General features: G+C 35.2%; 1 protein-coding gene across 4 annotated transcripts; it reads left to right on the plus strand.

Annotated features, from left to right (window-relative positions):
- The first annotated feature begins 7,331 nt into the window (after nt 1-7,331).
- LOC141700308 (O-fucosyltransferase 15-like) lies at nt 7,332-15,082 on the plus strand. 4 transcript variants are annotated; one of them, XM_074504107.1, is made up of 11 exons: nt 7,332-7,626; nt 7,825-7,896; nt 11,631-11,714; nt 11,817-11,916; nt 12,117-12,178; nt 12,285-12,373; nt 12,936-13,056; nt 13,149-13,292; nt 13,422-13,747; nt 14,182-14,422; nt 14,563-15,082. In XM_074504107.1, exons 1-11 carry the CDS (start codon nt 7,486-7,488, stop codon nt 14,884-14,886), a joined length of 1,704 nt encoding a protein of 567 aa, XP_074360208.1. In that variant the 5' UTR covers nt 7,332-7,485; the 3' UTR covers nt 14,887-15,082. The 4 variants fall into 4 exon arrangements, with proteins under 4 accessions (XP_074360208.1, XP_074360205.1, XP_074360206.1 ...); XM_074504104.1 differs by having other exon boundaries at nt 7,332-7,896; XM_074504105.1 differs by having other exon boundaries at nt 7,332-7,896; nt 12,945-13,056.
- The last annotated feature ends 2,806 nt before the right edge of the window (nt 15,083-17,888 follow it).

Consider the following 17,888-nt stretch of genomic DNA (forward strand, 5'->3'; position numbering starts at 1 on the left):
GAGCATATGTCTCATCAAAATCTATTCTCTCTTGCTGAGAATAGCCTTTAGCAACCAATCTGGCTTTATTCCTTATGATAATGCCATTTTCATCCATCTTGTTTCTGAATACCCATTTTGTGTCAATAGGACTCTTGTTCTTTGGTTTGGGTACCAGCTTCCAAACTTGGTTTCTCTCAAATTGGTTTAGCTCTTCCTGCATAGCTAATATCCAATCTGGATCCAATAAGGCTTCTTCCACTTTCTTAGGTTCCTCCTGAGATAGAAAACTACTATACAGACATTCATCTTGAGTAGCTCTTCTTGTTTGCACTTTAGATGATGCATCACCAATGATCAGTTCAAAGGGATGATTCTTGGTCCATTTCCTTTGAAGTGGAAGATGTGCTCTAGATGAGGTGGCCTCAGTATTGTCATGATGTGAGACAAAGTGTTGACTAGTTGAAACTCCCCCTGAGTTGTTGGTCCTTTGCAGGGAACTTGGAGTTCTATCAACTGATGATGTAAATCGATTATCCGTTGATAAACTATGATCAACGGATGCTTCATTTAGTACTTCAACGGATGATACACCATGTCTTTCAACGGATACTGCATTGCCTCTATCAACGGATGCAGAATTCTGACTTTCAACGGATGCAGTATTTTGTGCATTATCCAAGGGCATGTTTTGAATCCCTTTTGAAGTGTTATCTCCATCAGTCTCCTCTTAACTATCATCACAATATATCTCAATGTTGTCAAATTTGAGTCTCTCATATTGTCCCTCATCTGTTAGTCCATCAATCTTTTTATCATCAAACACAACATGCACAGATTCCATAACAATGTTGGTTCTTAGATTGTAGACCCTATAAGATTTTCCAGCTGAATAACCAACAAATATCCCTTCATCAGCCTTTGCATCAAACTTCCCTTAATGGTCAGATTGATTCCTTAGTATAAAGCATTTACATCCAAAGACATGAAGAAAGTTTAGAGTTGGTTTTCTTCTCTTGAACAACTGATAAGGAGTCATGCCTTTAGCTTGATTGATCAAAGAGATATTTTGAGTGAAACAGGCACAATTAACAGCTTCAGCCCAGAAATATGTTGGTAACTTTGATTCTTCAAGCATTGTTCTGGCAGCCTCAATTAAAGATCTGTTCTTTCTTTCAACTACCCCATTTTGCTGAGGTGTTCTTGGAGCTGAGAACTCATGCATGATTCCATTTTCTTCACAGAACAGCCTCATTGATAAATTCTTGAACTCAGTTCCATTGTCACTCCTGATATTCCTAACCTTCAGGTCAGGATGATTATTGACTTGCCTGATGTGATTGATAATGATTTCACTTGCTTCATTCTTTGATCCAAGAAAATAGACCCATGAAAACTTTGAGAAATCATCTACAATCACTAAGCAATATCTTTTTCTTGCAATTGACAATACATTGACTGGTCCAAACAAATCCATATGTAGCAGCTGTAATGGTTCATCAATTGTTATTTCAAGCTTCTTTTTGAATGATGCTTTCCTTTGTTTGCCTTTCTGACAAGCATCACACAAACCATCCCTTGAGAATTCAACAAGAGAAATTCCTCTTACTAGGTCCTTTTTGACTAGATCATTCATTGTCTTGAAATTCAAATGGGATAGCTTCTTGTGCCATAGCCAACTCTCAACTGAACTTGCTTTGCTGAAGAGACAAGTAATAGATTCTGCATTTGCAGAGTTGAAGTCAGCTAAGTACACATTTCCTTTTCTAACTCCAGTTAGAACCACTTTGTTGTCTTTCTTACTAGTGACAACACAGGCTTCAGAATTGAAGGAAACTGTATTCCCTTTATCACATAGTTGACTGATGCTCAGTAAGTTATGTTTGAGACCATCAACTAATACAACTTCATCAATGATGACATTCCTTGTTGAAATCAAGCCATATCCCATAGTAAACCCTTTGCTGTCATCTCCAAAGGTTATGCTAGGGCCAGCTCTTTCCTTAAACTCTGTGAGCAGGGAGAAATCTCCTGTCATATGTCTTGAACAACCACTGTCCAAGTACCATAGATTTCTTCTATTTCCCTGCACACCATAAAATCAATCAATTTGATTTTGGTACCCAAGTTTCCTTGGGTCCATTCTTGTTAGCCTTTCTCCTAGACTTCATTCCTCCTGCATCTCTAGACTTAGGTAACTTTGAGTCAACCTTGGTCTTGGATGTAGTTGGTTGAGGTGTAGGGTTAGTCACAGAATCATTTAGCACATTTGGAATATGATAAGGCATGGATTGTGCATACATGTTATTCCACATAGGCATATTGTATGGCATTTGAGGCATACTAAATGCAGCAAGATAAGGATTGTTAAAATATGGCATGTTTGCAAAATGTGCATAAGGATTCTGTTGAGACATAGTAGGCATAGCATGTAGAGATGATGCAGACATGTTAGGCATGGAAGAGGGTACAGTTATGGGGGTTTTCTTAATAGATTTGCAATTAACAGATAGATGATTAACACTACTACAATGCACACAGCTTTTTCTAGGAGCATACCTATCAGGTGTGTAATTGTTATGTTTGTTAACACCTACCTTCCTATTTCTGTTAGATTTTCTTTTAGTTTCCTTTTTATCATCAACCATCTTGAGCCTATTATTTAACTGTTCTAAGGTCATGTGCCCTATATTCACCTTACTGACATCTTTGGATGTGCTTGCTTCTTCTTTAACAAAGTTCTTGGAAGTTGAACCAAACTTTTTGTTGAGTTTCTTTAGATTTTCACTATTAGAAACATCTGCCTGTTTTAATTGAGGAACCTTCAACGGATGCTCATTTTCTTCCTTCAACGGATAACCTTCATCATCCGTTGATTCCACATCCGTTGACAGCCCATCAATTAATTCCAGTTTCTTTTTGTTTTTATCCCAGGCAGTTTCATAGAATGATTCAATTCCTTGGACCTTAGCAATTTGAGCACTAACATCCCTAGATGTTTTCCAGGCTTTAATCACCTCTTGCTCTCTCTTTAATTGATTAGAAAGTATTTCTACTTTCTTAATAGATTCAGCTAGTTCATTCTCAACAGATATACAATGCAGCTTGGTTTTCTCTAGGTCAATCAACTTATCTTCTAACATAGCATTTCTATTACTTAAAAACAAATTGTTCTCTTTAATCCTACTATTTTCTTTAGCAAGAGATTTAAGAGACACACGCAAATGATACAATTCAGTAGACATGTCATTAAAAGCATCATTGCACTCTTCTTTAGTAAGTTGTGTTACATCAGTAGTGATTACCTGAGTTGTTACCTGATTGCTTGATGAACTAACTTCATTTTCCTCAGAATCAGCCATGAGAGCTAAGTTGACATACTCCACATCTTCATTCTCTTCCTCTCCATCAGCTGCCCAATCTTTTTCTTGAGTAATGAAAGCCCTTTCCTTTTGCTTGAGCAGATCAAAATATTTCTTCTTGTAATCTACTTGGTCAAATTTCTTCTTTTCAGAAGTTGGCTTTCTGCACTCACTTGCAAAGTGTCCACTTATACCACAATTGAAACACTTGAACTTTGATTTGTCCACCATGTTCTTATGAGGTTTAGTGGCTCTAGTGTTTTTCTTAAACTTCATCTTTGTAAATCTCCTGGACAGAAATGCAAGATGCTCATCAACACTATCAGAGTCATCTTGACTGGAGTTGTCTTCATTCTCAGCAACTTGCTCTTTTCCTTTGCTTGATTCCTGATATCTTGTACCATCTTTGGAGTTTGATGTAGATCTCACAGTTTCTTGTCTGCATTCCCTCTCATTTTCAGCTACCAATGCAACTGAACTTCCTTTCTTTCTCCCCTTCTCCAATACCTCATCCTGTTCCAACTCTAGTTCATAAGTCTTCAAGATTCCATATAATCTTTCAAGAGTGAAGTCCTTATAATCCTGAGAGTTTCTTAAGGAGACAGTCATGGGTTTCCATTCCTTTGGCAAGGATCTTAAGAATTTAAGATTTGAATCCTTCATCTGGTACACTCTACCATACAGCTTCAATCCATTCAACAGCTTTTGGAATCTGTTAAATGTGTCATTTAAAGATTCATTTTCTTCAAAATGAAAATACTCATACTGTTGAATGAGAAGCTGCATCTTGTTCTCTTTTACTTGTTCTGTACCTTCACACAGCAGCTGAACTGTGTCCCAAACCTCTTTGGCAGTTGAGCAATTTATCACATTATCAAACATATCCTTGTCAAGACCATTAAACAAAATGTTCATAGCCTTCTTATCCTTGTGGACTTCTTCTGTGTCTTCCATTGTCCATTCTGCTCTAGGTTTTGGAATGGATTGACCAACAGCAATTGTGGCCGTAGCAACTGTGGCTACTTTGTGGGGAATGTGAGGACCATTCTCAATACAGTTTACATAACCTTCATCTTGGGAGAGTAGATGAAGGTGCATTTTCACCTTCCAGTGGTGATAACTGTCTCTGTCAAGAACTGGGATTTTTACTCCAATATCCTTCTTACTCATCTTTGTTAGATTCCAAGATCTTTAAACTCTTTGTTTGTCAAGAGCTTGCTCTGATACCAATTGTTATTTCTAGAGAACTAACAATGAGATTTACAGAAGGGGGGTTGAATGTAAATCTCAAAACTTTTTCAAGTTTTGAGCAGTTTATAAAGACTGTGTGTTCAAGATGAACAAGTGTGTGAATTGCTTTAAGCTGATACAGACAGATATATATTCAAACACAAATGTAAAGAACACAATAAACCTTTAAAAACTTTTCTGGTGGATTTGTTGTTCCACCAGAGATGGTATTTCAGAAATTCTGTGATCTAAGAATTTGATCACAGCTGCATCCTAGTACAAACTAGATAATTTTTCTCTCAAGATTTTTCTAAACAGCTCTGGAAAAATTCTTATCTAATTACTAGCTACTACTTGGTTTATATATTACCAAGTTTACAAGTGAAGACAAGGATATAATAAAATAATAAAGTAAGATCTCCACTTGTTTCTTCTCCAGTTCACTCCAGTACTTTGTTGACTTAATGTCTCTTTATACTAGAGTAGAACGGCTGCTTTTTCTGATGTTCCTGAAATTAGGCTGCCACATTTCAGTTATCTCTGTTCACCCACGTGCCTCTGTTTGTAGGTACAACTACCACTTATCAACGGTTAATCAACAGAACATCCGTTGAAGCTTTCATCCGTTGATGCACTCATCCGTTGAAGGATGTTATCCGTTGAAACTTTAGAGACATCCGTTGAAGCTTAGCTTCTCATCCGTTGAAGGTCTTTAAGCCATCCGTTGATACCACTTCATTTATACAAAATTACAAGGCATGAAATATTTACAATTGGCCTTCCTATCTGCATATCTTCTAGTAGTCAACATGACTCATAGTTTCTCTCAACTTCTAAGAATTACATCTTAAATACAGAGACTGAAATATGCTACAACACTAGACTTATTTCTAAGTAAAGCTACACCATCAACGGAGCCAAAGTGGTCTTATCCGTTGAGGCTACAGACACTGAATTTCTACTTAAGTGTTTTGTTAAACATATCATCAAACTAATGCACATATATTCCTAACAGTATCAAAACCCATAAAATTTATATCCTAAACGAAATACGATTGCATATACGTAATTTAATCTTTACCTTAGCTTCAAATAGATTATCTTGCTCCTCCCTTTCCTTCTCCTTCTCTCTCTACCTTCCTCCTCCCTCACCAAAATAATAACGTAAGTCTTCCAAACCCTTTTTTTTTTATATATTCCAACGCCTCTTTCTTTCTTTTTTTCCTTTTTTTTAATTTAAAAACTACTTTCTAATTAATAAGACATATATATAATACACTATTTAATATTTGAATATTAAATAATATAAATATATGTCGGGGTCTTACATTATTAGTATTGTGTTTGACGGGAGAGCGACTCAAACTAATTTTTATCTAAATCATAATATTAATTCATATTAGAATTTATCTAATTAGTCTTTTTTATTATAACATATGTTGGGCTAACAAAATATCATGATTACTACGATTATTATCAACTTAAGAAGCCGCAATATAAATCAGTATCATGAAAAAATATGTACACAGTTTTATTTTATAATGTATATTATAGCGGGTGTCGGCCTAAAAAAGCGTGGCACAAAATGGCCAATATTTATGAATAATTAATTTTTTTTATTATAGTTCATGTTTTTCTTAAATAATCTTCATATGATTTTTTTAAAAATACTTTTGAGAACCGTTGTGCAAAGTGTCTTTGTCGATTAATACTTGTTAAAGGAGAAGACGGAGGCGTTTAGGTGACGACTCTCGTATCATCTCATTCTATTTTTTTAATTTTTTGAATTAATAAATATAAAAAACTACTACCATCTTATATTCTCCTAAATATATTATCATCATTCGTGATCTTATTCTAAAGTTTTTACAAAATCTCTCATTAAAATTTTTGAAATTAAATTATCATCGTAATATTCTAAAACTTTTACTTTCCCTTTAAATAAACTTACCTCTTGATATTTTCATAAATTTCATTCTTAATATCATTTCATATCCTTCTCCTAAATTAACTTACTATATTATAATTTCAGTTTTTTAACCCTATGAAATATTACAAAGACATGTATCAATAAATATTTGCATCATTTGTAATAATATTTGGTAACTTTCTCTTAAAATTTTTACAACATCTTTTCTATCTTCCATTAAAATTTTTAAATCAATATGCAATCATAATATTCTCCTAAAAATTTTTCCTTCTCTTTAAATCAACTTACCATCTTGATATTCTCCTATTTTTTTAATTAATATTATTTATCCTCTTTCTCCTAAAATAACTTACTAAAATATATTTTTCTAAATTTTTTTAATTTTTAGCCAATGAAATATTAGAAAGACAAGTATCTATGCATACGTATTCTCAATATATTTCTAAATTATTATATCATTTTATTATATTTATGTAAATGAGTAGAGGAAGGAGGTGAGGTGGCGTCTCTCGCATCGTTTTAATCTATTTTTGTAATTTTTTTCAAAATTTTATATTATTAAATAGAAAAAGTATTAGAATTATTATTGTAAATAATATAATTTTATGATATTAGATTTATGAATAACGAGAGAGCAACTCATTGGAGTAAATATATTTAATGAGAGAACGATTTTCTAAATTTTTGATTTAATAAATTTATGTATTATTTATAATTTCAGAATTACCAAGATTAGATAAGAAATAAAAAAATAAAATAATATTTTAGAAAGCCATTTTTCACATAAGAAAGATATAGTAATTGTATTAACCGATTGAAATTGAGTGAGGAAAGCGAGAAGGATGCAAAAGAAACATTAGGCAAGTGAGCTGATCCAACTGAACTAGTTTCGCTGATCTCTTGTCCTAAAATAACTTGTTGGTTCATGCAACTCTTTCTCCCGTACTCCCTAAAATTAAGCTATTAAGCTGCTCTCATTAAATAATGACCATTAATAATCTCACTAATCTTAATCTTTCCACCACCCCTAGCTTACTTTCTAATCACACCGCCAGCGACGCTGACCGAGATTTTTCCGACCACCCATCAACTCCGATCCAAGGCCTTACTCCTAGACATCGTCAGGTCAATTCTTCCGGATCTTTCCCGCCCCGGTTTGTTAATAATCATAATTATCATAGTAACAAGAGTAAACAGTTTGAGTTGATGATGATGAGAAAGAAATTGGGTCGAGATTGGTTTTTGAGATTAAAGAGTGTTGGAGTTGTTTTGTTGATGGGTTTGTTTTTTTTAGCTAATTGGTGGATTCTTACACGGATTCAGGATTCGGGTCGGGTTAATCAGGCTCTCAAGTTGAAGTTCCTTAAGGCTAACTCAACTACAGTGTCCATTCGGGTATGATCCTTTCTTTTATCTCTTATCATACTTGCGTTATCATCTTTGCATTTATTTTTATAAGTTGTATAGCAGCAGCTCAACTACGCGAAAACGTGTTTAATTTGTTTAATGGATATGTTTGTGTTGCTTTTGTAAGCAATTAGGGTGTTTCGTTTTTTGTTGAATATATTAAGAGATATACACACTCTTCAGTTCATATCTTTCAAATGTTGACAGAGTTCGATTCTGATTCTCACGTCATACTTCCAACGCAGAGAAGAAAGAAAGTTTGCTATTAATATGTTTAAGTCAATGAACTAAATTGCAGTTATAGGGAACAACAGAACAATCTGTACTTTAACCAACTTTACACATCCTCCTTGAGACACCACTTCTTTTATTTATCTTGCGTGTGGGATTTAATAGTACTTGAAAACAAAGCAATTGGCATCGTCTTGTTAATTTAATACTTTTTAAGAATTGTATTGTGTATTACCACTGGAAGTGCTTGGCGCTGCAATATCAAATGCATTGGTGCGGAGTAGCATAATGTTGGTCTGTACGATGAGTTTACTCACAATCTCAGACTGGTAGGTAAAGTGGTACTGCACAGAGAATTTGTCCCAACTTTCATCTTTAAAGTAGTTCAACTTAAAGTTTCAATTTAGTAAGCTTTAAAAATCTCCAGACACTGATAACACATCAGCTCATCACAATAGATTTCAGTGTAACTACTAAAACAGAGTGTAGAATTTTTGAGCTTCTTACGCAAAAACAGGTGAAAATCTTAAAATGCACATCTTTGTAATTCATCACCATCTTCTTTTTCTTCTTTACTCAATGTATAGTATAATAAATTCATCACGCTAGACTATCAAAACAAATTGTAACTGAGAAAATGAAGTATCATGCACCTTAATTGAAGCGCAGTGATCAAGCATTCTGGTAGAACTATTGAGTGTATAATTTTATATATGTGTGTGTTTATGTGCGAGCACACACACAAGGCGGGAAATTTTAATTTGATGTTAGGAGTTCTACAAATGACCTTAAGCTGCCAGAATTGTTAAAGGTTGGTCATACGTAAAATATTGGAAATCAAAGTGAAACTGGCTTGTGGCTGCTAATGCTTATTGGATACTGATCTTAATTTATAAAATCTTCAGTTGATCCGGCAGTAGTGGTTCTATTTTTGTGGGATAGACTGGTAGTTATTGTTCGTGGTTTCATTGAGCACCATTCACGAGTTTTCGACAGGATTCGACTGTGATGCTCGGACTCTTCGGAAAACCCAGCCGTACCCGTGTCCTGACACCGACACTTGGATCCGGATCCGAATGCCATCTGGAAAATGGACACTTCATCTCTGAAAACATATGAGAACCTATCTCTAATTGTTTGCTATACAGTATAATTTGATCCTTTAACTTTTGAAATTGTACCTGTTAAAAATTTATAGATAAAATAGATATTATTATACCCTTGTTTTTAAAAGTTTATGTACTATTTTATATAAAATGATAAGTATTTGCTCATAAAAAGTATCATATTATGTTGAAATCAGTAATTTCCGTGTCCAAATCCAAGTGTCAGATCCTTATAAAACGTGTCCCCGAGTCTTTGATTTTCGAGTTCGAAGAATCGGACTCTTAGATTTGTGTCTGTGTCAGATCCTTCTAAAAGAGTCTGAGCATCATAGGGATTCGATACTATCCACCAAGGCACCGTTTACGAGTACTATTTGCAAAAGAAACTCTTCCATGGCCAAAATAGATAACATTCTTAATGATATGATGGTCACCGTTGCTAGTAGTAATGATGAATTGAAAAGTATGCTTTGTCATAGTTGATGACTTAGTGGTGAGGCGGAGTGGAGAAAAAATGTCAAGACAATCTAGTACACACTCTTCACATACACAGTACTATTCTTACAAAAATCGTTCTTGTTCGAAATAGAAAAGATTCTTGGGATGTTTACCGGAACTAGTTGAACTGAAAAGTATACTTGTCATGGTTGATGGCTGATGGTTTAGGTCCCATTTGGTATTGTCGTTGCAAATAGCAAAAGCAATTTTTTTTACCAAAAAACACGTAAAATTGTTTGCTTAAATTCAAAGGATCTTTTCTGAAAAGTGATTTTGGCTTAATTGTCGCTTCTAGAGAAAACAGGTTCCCATGCTTTTCACGTTAATATTAGCTTTTTAGCTTTTCAGCTTTTGCGGACAACACCTAGACAACACCTACACCTACATGTTTCAGTATCATACTTCAGAAAAAATCTTACTTTTTTATATTATACATCAAAACATGCACATGTAAAAAATGTTAGCTAACATTGATACAATTTTTGCAACAACACTTTTCCCAACTGCACTTATTTCACATTTTTAATGGCACAATAGTTTGAACAGCAATATTAGATAGATCCTTGGTGGTGAGAGGGGATGGAGAAAAAGTGCTAAGACAACATAGTAATTCACTTGACCAACGTGCTATGTTCGTTGAAGAAAAGCAAAAATTGAAGAATTACCTAAAGTTCAGTATATAACCATTAAAACCAAGAGGGTGTCTAAAATAAGTTTTGACCAAGGAGGGTCATATCATCATAGTGGAGCACAGGGACATTATAGGGGTAGACAACATATTAGGAACTTTTGTTACATCTAGGTATCTAATTCTTTCCCAGTTATTTCCATATATCTTCCTTATGGAGTTCAAATTTAATATCATCAACTTCTACAACAATTCGTCTCTTGTGTGCTTTTTAAAGTTTAGTGAACTATGACAATTTTTTGAAAGCAAGGAGAATGATGCGGAGCGAGGAATTAAAATATTAATTTGTATTTATTATTTTGCCAATTTGTTAAAATATATAATTGTATTCTTTTTCCATAGTTATATTATCTATATTGAATATTAGGCTATTATTGTCGATGGTAGAAAATTAAAAAGGATTTGGTTTTTTTATTAGGACTTAAGTATGAAGTCTTCAGGGATATACTCCCATACTAGGAGATGTGATCTTATATTATTGGAAGATTTTAATTGTAATTAAATCGAGATTATTTTCTCTTGTTAGCGGTTGCAATTGATATGCATATTCGTACCTTCTGCAATTCAAAATCCCAGAACTGGTGATACTAATTTTTCTGCGGTTGGTTCACCTTGAGCTTGAATCACCTTAAGATTGTGGTTATCTGCGATCGATCCACATAATTCTACCCTTTTATCGTTTTCAATTCGTGGCCTGCATCTTGTACAGTTTCAGCATTAATAAACTTTGCGGCTATGTGCCTTATACTTGAATCATTTTATATATTTTGGGCACAGTACGATTTGTAGGCATGTTTGGTTTGTTTCTTCATTATGTACCCATTAGTGAGCTTGTATCATAAGCATACAAGTACCAAATTTCTTTTGATCCTAGACCAAAATTTTACTAAGCAATATATTTTTCAGCTGAAATCGCAGCTTTTAACTTCACAATTGTTGGTAGCAATTTGTAGCTGAGCCCTTTGCATGGTTACCAGAGTTTATTAATTTTTTATTTGTTACCTTGTTTCCTGTCTTTGAAGCAAATATCGGAAGAAAATTGCCGATTAATCGACCTTGCACCATATATTAATGCTTAATTGTACTGATCGAACATATTATTTAAATCTAGGAAAAGTTCTAAAAAAAACAATAGAATTGCTAGTGGTTTAGGAATATAACAGGATCTAACATTTATAAGGTGCTGTTAATTGTTGTAGGAACTTGTGAAGTTTGGTAAGAAAAGACCTCAGAAGACTATCTATGCACGACTATTGGCCAAGGCCGCCCATGCATTGGCAGAGGTAGGAAATGGTTTTGGTTAATTTTCAATCTTAGACTTTACAAGAGTAATAAAATGATGTTATTTGATTATAATGTTGATGACCAATTATTGTAACATTCAGAGGCACTACAAAATTGAACCCAGAGACCTGTGGGTGGAACCCTACACTGTAGCTTCTGCATGGAAACCTTGCTCTGAGGAACGTGATTGGGAACCCAGTGGTGATTCTCTTGCCTCTATCATGTGCAGAAGCACACACAGTTAAAAAAGAACAAAATAATTACATAGATTAAACAGACATGCACACGCACATCACATGCGTCTCAATATGTACTTACATGGAGACATTTATGCATGTTCGATTATTTTGCATCTAAGATGTACCCTTCCATGCCTAAATGTTGTTCGAATACAATGTCAGATGGTAGTACTGGTTACATAATGGTTAGTGCAAATGGTGGAATCAACCAACAACGAGTTGCTGTAAGTTATATATTGGTTTGCAAAATTTTCTGACTGCAGAAGTGGTAAAAGCAAAGCATGTTTCCTATCCATAAGAATATTTATACTGGTTTTCTTTTGGCAATAGGTCTGCAATGCTGTTGCTGTTGCTAGATTACTTAATGCAACTCTTGTTATTCCGACGTTTTTGTACAGTAGCGTTTGGAGAGACGTAAGGTGAAGCTACTGGTTTCCTGCTATTAAGCTTGCTAGTAGTTATATCTTTCAAGTACTGTATTAGTGCATTTTCTGGATCTGTACAAATTTAATATTGATTGTGCACCTAGACCAATCTGCATCGTATTATTCGTAAAGGGCTTAAGAGTGATTAATTAATACATCCATTTACTAAACATGTCAAAATTATTAATTGAAAGTTTAATATGAAAATTTACTTGAAGAATAGTTATGTTCAGCACATTAATATCAAAGTAGTGTCAGGTATCACTGTTTCGTTCTTTTTGAAAATTTTGGATTCAATACGCATACATGAAAACATCTTATGAGTCAATTGTTACTATCAAAATGCTATAAGAGTTGACTACTTGTATGATTTCGCATGTTGTAATGCTTATAAATGGAGATTACATATTCATTTAAGTTATTCTTGTAACAAAATGTCCGAATCGAATATGAATATTTTCTTAGATTCACATTAAATAAAGAGAAGAATCAATAGTTTATTCCTATCAGTGTTGTTTATATGGAGAAGTGACTGTTAAATTCTATAATTTCTTAGTCAATTCAGCGATATCTATCAGGAGGAGCATTTTATAAACTACTTGAAGCCTGATATCAGGATAGTAAAGGAACTTCCGAAGGAGCTCCAGTCATTGGATCTAGAGGCAGTTGGTAGTGTGGTTAGATGTTAATTTTACTTAAAATAATATGTAATACTGTAAGTAAAATTCAGAATAATTTTTTTTATTAATGTAACGATATATTTTTTCAGGTGACGGATGCTGATGTTGTGAAAGAGGCTAAGCCTAGCTTTTTCTTGAAGTACATTCTTCCAATTTTACATGTAAATAGAGTTGTCCATTTTGTTGGATTTGGCAATCGCTTGGCATCGGACCCAATTCCATTTCAGTTGCAGGTATATCTGACCATAAAATCTTAGTTAATTGATATAACTTGAAGTAATTAAATTTATCCACACATGCTTTCTTGTCTGTTTGATGCTTTTCCTTCTCACCTGACTCCCTAATTAAAGAATTTTATCTAGAGACTCCGGTGCAGATGTAACTTTCATGCACTACAATTTGTTCCTAAAATTCAAGCCATTGGTGCTTTACTTCTTCAAAGAATGCGGAAGAATGAGTCACGCTCCGGACCACTGGATAAGTATCTTGTTGGCTCATTTGCAAAATCCAAAATTAAAGGGAGAAATGCAGCTGAATCTAGATATTTAGCTTTGCACCTGAGGTTTGAAATTGATATGGTTGCTCACTCATCATGTGAGTTTGGTGGGGGTGAAGAAGAAAGACGTGAATTAGAAGCTTATCGTCAAATCCACTTTCCCGCATTGCTAGAGCTAAGGAAAAGCAATAAGTATGTTATTTCTCTAGAATTTACAAGATCCTAAAGGCATGCCTAAGATTTACGTGCGCATGCAAAAACCTACTTGGAGATACAGGAAAAAACCTATTTAGTGCAAGTCAACTTCTAGGGGAGCAACTTCTTGACACATGTACCACTTGTTTAAAAGTAAGGACATAATTAGAAAAAAGAAAAATAAGGACCTCTAGCACAAGAAATAATAATCTTTCCTGTTAATAAAATAAACAAAAGAAATTAATAGTTTATGTAGAAAAAAAATCATTTCTAGACAGCATTTATCTTTTGAGTTTTTTCTGATTGCTCTAAATATGGTTTCTTGGTATGGGGGATGACTCAGATGTTGCATTTATGACTTTTATATACACTTGTGTAATCTTATCTTTGAGTCAATGGACTTAACGGTGGACATCTCATGTGTAATACAGAATCCCCTCCCCGGAAGAACTTCGGATTGAAGGCTTATGTCCACTGATGCCTGAAGAAACAGTTCTTATGCTTGCAGCTCTTGGATTCAAACGCGGAACTCATATTTTCCTGGCAGGTGCGCATATATATGGAGGTAAACCAAGGCTGGCTGTCTTGACTGGATTGTTTCCAAATTTGGTCACTAAAGAGAACTTGCTATCGCCAACTGAAATTGAACCATTCCTAAATTTCTCATCTCAGGTAACATTTGGTTCTGCCTTTTTTTACCCCTGTAACAAGTGTTCTGATGTAGCATAGTAGTAATAAGATGAAGTTATTTGCTATTCTCCTGGTGTTTTAATAGTGGAAGATTCATTTCAACTGTTGACTGATAACTGCAGCTAGCTGCACTAGACTTCATAGGGTGCACAGCTTCAGATGATTTTGCAATGACTGATTCAGGCAGTCAATTGTCATCTCTTGTTTCTGGTTATCGAGTATACTATGGTGGGGGGAGAATGCCAACTATACGACCAAACAAACGTAGAATAGCTGATATTTTTATGAAGAACAACACAATAGAGTGGAGTGTTTTTGAAAATAGAGTAAGAAAGGCAGTACGCCAAACTAAACGAGTCTTTTCACGACCTACTGGAAGGAGTGTCTACAGGTATCCTCGTTGCCGCGAGTGCATGTGCTTTAGTGCAAAGTCCGCTGCTAACTAGCATACCTAATTTTTTCCCCCATGTATAACAACAGTTATGCTTTACAGTCTCAGCTTTTGATGTCTAAATATTCATTCTTTTCAAGTTAGTCTTTCTTGATAATCAAACATTCAATCAAAACATGTTGTATTTCATTAACTAAAATGTTCAGGAATGTATGAAGTATCTACATTATGAAATGGAATCAAATCTGTTATAGAAAGATGAAAAACTCAAATTTTGACTAATGCTCATCTACTAGCTAATATATATACAAAGTGATGTAACTGATTCTGTTATGATAAGCAGAGGTGAGGTGAGTGTATGGAATGATATAAGTAGACTCTCATGTCTGTAATAGTCCCCCCTCAGATTGAAGAGGCTGTTTGACATTCAATCTGTGTAATAAGTTCCAATGCTGAGAACGCCCTAGTCCTTTAGTAAAGACATCCGCAAGTTGCAAATTGCTAGGCAAATAACGTGGTTGTATGAGCTGAGATTGCACCTGTTCGCGGACAAAATGACAATCTAAAGCAAAATGCTTTGTCTTTGGATGAAAAACTGGATCAGCAGCAATGTCTAGTGCTGCCTGATTATCACTGTAAATCATGACCGGCAAATGTTGGGGAACTTGCAACTCAGACAGAAGCAGATTAAACCACGATATCTCACAAGCAGTATCTGCAATTGCACGTAATTCAGCCTCGGCTGTGGACCTGGAGACAACTTTCTGCATAGTAGAATGCCAGACAACAAGAGAAGGACCAAGCATTAAGCACATTCCAGTGATGCTTTTAAGCATGCCGGAGGAACCAAGGCACGAGCCCCAATCACTGTCACAGAACGCTTCAAGTTGTAATGTAGATGAAGCAGGATAAAACGACCCTTGAAAAGGAGTAGACTTTAAATAACGTAAGACACGTTGTACTGCCATCATGTGAGGCACGCGAGGTGATTGTAGAAATTGGCTTAGACTATCTACGGCATAAGTAATATCAGGCCTGGACACTGTCAAATACAGAAGCTTTCCCACAAACTTTCGATAGATGGTTGGATCATCCAAAAAAACCCCATCAGATGGTGACAATTTGATATTAGAATCAATAGGAAGAGACAATGGTTTAGCATCCTCTAAACCAGCTTCAAGCAACAAATCAGGGATAAACTTGTGTTGATGAAGATACAATCCCTCAGTTGTACGATGTATTTCCAGCCCAAGATAATACTTGGCTAAACCCAGGTCCTTGATAGTGAATGTGTCATGTAAAATTGATTTAACATGAGAGATAAAATCAGTGCTAGTACCTGTAAGAAGGATGTCATCAACGTAGACCAAAGCAACAATAAAGGTGTCTTGATTTTTATAAACGAACATAGAATAATCAGCAACAGCTTGGGTAAAACCAAGTTCAAGAAGGACAGAAGCCAATTTTTCAAACTAAAGACGTGAGGCCTGTTTGAGGCTGTATATGGACTTTTTAAGAAAGCGTACAACATCAGTCCCATAGAGAGGATGGCCTTTGGGCAATTCCATGTAGACTTCCTCTGGTAAATCACCGTGCAGAAAAGCGTTATTAACGTCTAATTGATGAATATCCCAATGTTTGGCTGAAGCTATGACTAGAACTGTGCGAACCGTAGCCATTTTAGCCACAGGAGAAAACGTGTTGTGATAATCCAAACCTTCTATCTGTGTATATCCCTTAGAAACGAGACGAGCTTTGAACTTATCTAGAGACCCGTCAGCTAGGTATTTTACTTTATATACCCATTTGCAACCGACTACTTTTTTGTTTGAAGGTGTAGGAACTAGTGTCCAAGTGTTATTACTTTCAAGAGCATGTAGTTCTTTGTTCATGGCCTCGACCCACCTCTGGTCTGAAGCTGCCTGGTTATATGTAAAAGGTTCTCGAAAAGCAGTCTGTGGACTAACACTACACGCATAAAAATGTGGAGGTGGAAAATAAAGAGAAAGACTAAATTTAGTAGAATTAATTGGACAATTCAACAATATTGTGTTTGCTTTAGCTTGTCCAGCAGGAGTAATGTAGTCTTTCATCCAAACGGGTTTCAATTTAGGACGAAGAGAAACACGAGGAGCAAAAGAAGGTGCAGACTCAGATATAGATAACTCTGGAGGTATATTTCGTAAAGTGGATGGTGACACAACAAGGTCTTGGGAAAAAGAAGGTGACACATTAAGTTCTGGCTTTGAACGAAAATTATTAGTAGATGGAGTATTTGTCTGTGCAGCAGGGGAAAAAGAATCATCCATGTCAACTAGAGGTGTAGGTAACAGATCACTACTATTTTCATAATGTGAGATAGGAGGAGTAAAAATAGGTGCATGAGATTGGTTTAAATCTGTGGCAAAAGAAAAATGGTTTTCGACGAATGTAACATGTCGTGAAATATGAAACTGACGTGTAAGTGGATCAAACAGTTTGTAACCCTTTTGCGTGACAGAATATCCAAGAAAAACCACTCTTACAGCCCTGGGTGACAACTTATCAGAATTATGTATTGTCATATGAGCTAAGCAACCAAAAACACGTAAATGGTCATAGGAAGGAGTTCGATTTAGAAGTTTCTCATAAGGAGTAGCATACCCAAAAATAGTGGTAGGAATACGATTTATGAGATATGTTGATGTAAGAATGCAATCACCCCAAAAGGAAAGGGGGTAACTGTGCTTGAAACATTAAAGCCCGTGACATTTCCAGTAGGTTTCTGTGTTTACGCTCTACACGTCCGTTTTGCTGGGGCGTGTAAGGACATGTTGTATGATGAACAGTCCCTTGTGTGGACAGAAAAGAAGTCAAATCTTTATTGATAAATTCCCCCCCCCCCCCGTTATCAGTACGAATGCATTTGACAGTGGTGTTAAATTGAGTATGAACATAAGCAAAGAAATCCTTTATGGATTGAACAACATGTTGCTTTGTAGGCAGTAAAATGGTCCAAAGAGCCCTAGTACAATCATCTACTAGGGTTAAAAAATACTTACAACCTTCAAAGGAATT

This window comes from Apium graveolens, unplaced genomic scaffold, assembly GCF_009905375.1.
Source record: "Apium graveolens cultivar Ventura unplaced genomic scaffold, ASM990537v1 ctg212, whole genome shotgun sequence".
Taxonomy (NCBI): domain Eukaryota; kingdom Viridiplantae; phylum Streptophyta; class Magnoliopsida; order Apiales; family Apiaceae; genus Apium; species Apium graveolens.

What these genes read in the sequence shown, in the direction of transcription:
- LOC141700308 (XM_074504104.1), top strand. Translation starts at nt 7,486, where the DNA reads ATGACCATTAATAATCTCACTAATCTTAATCTTTCCACCACCCCTAGC. An exon ending in CCGCCCATGCATTGGCAGAG is followed by an intron (nt 11,715 to 11,816) that starts GTAGGAAATGGT and finishes TGTAACATTCAG; the next exon opens with AGGCACTACAAAATTGAACC. An exon ending in GAGCTAAGGAAAAGCAATAA is followed by an intron (nt 13,748 to 14,181) that starts GTATGTTATTTC and finishes TGTGTAATACAG; the next exon opens with AATCCCCTCCCCGGAAGAAC.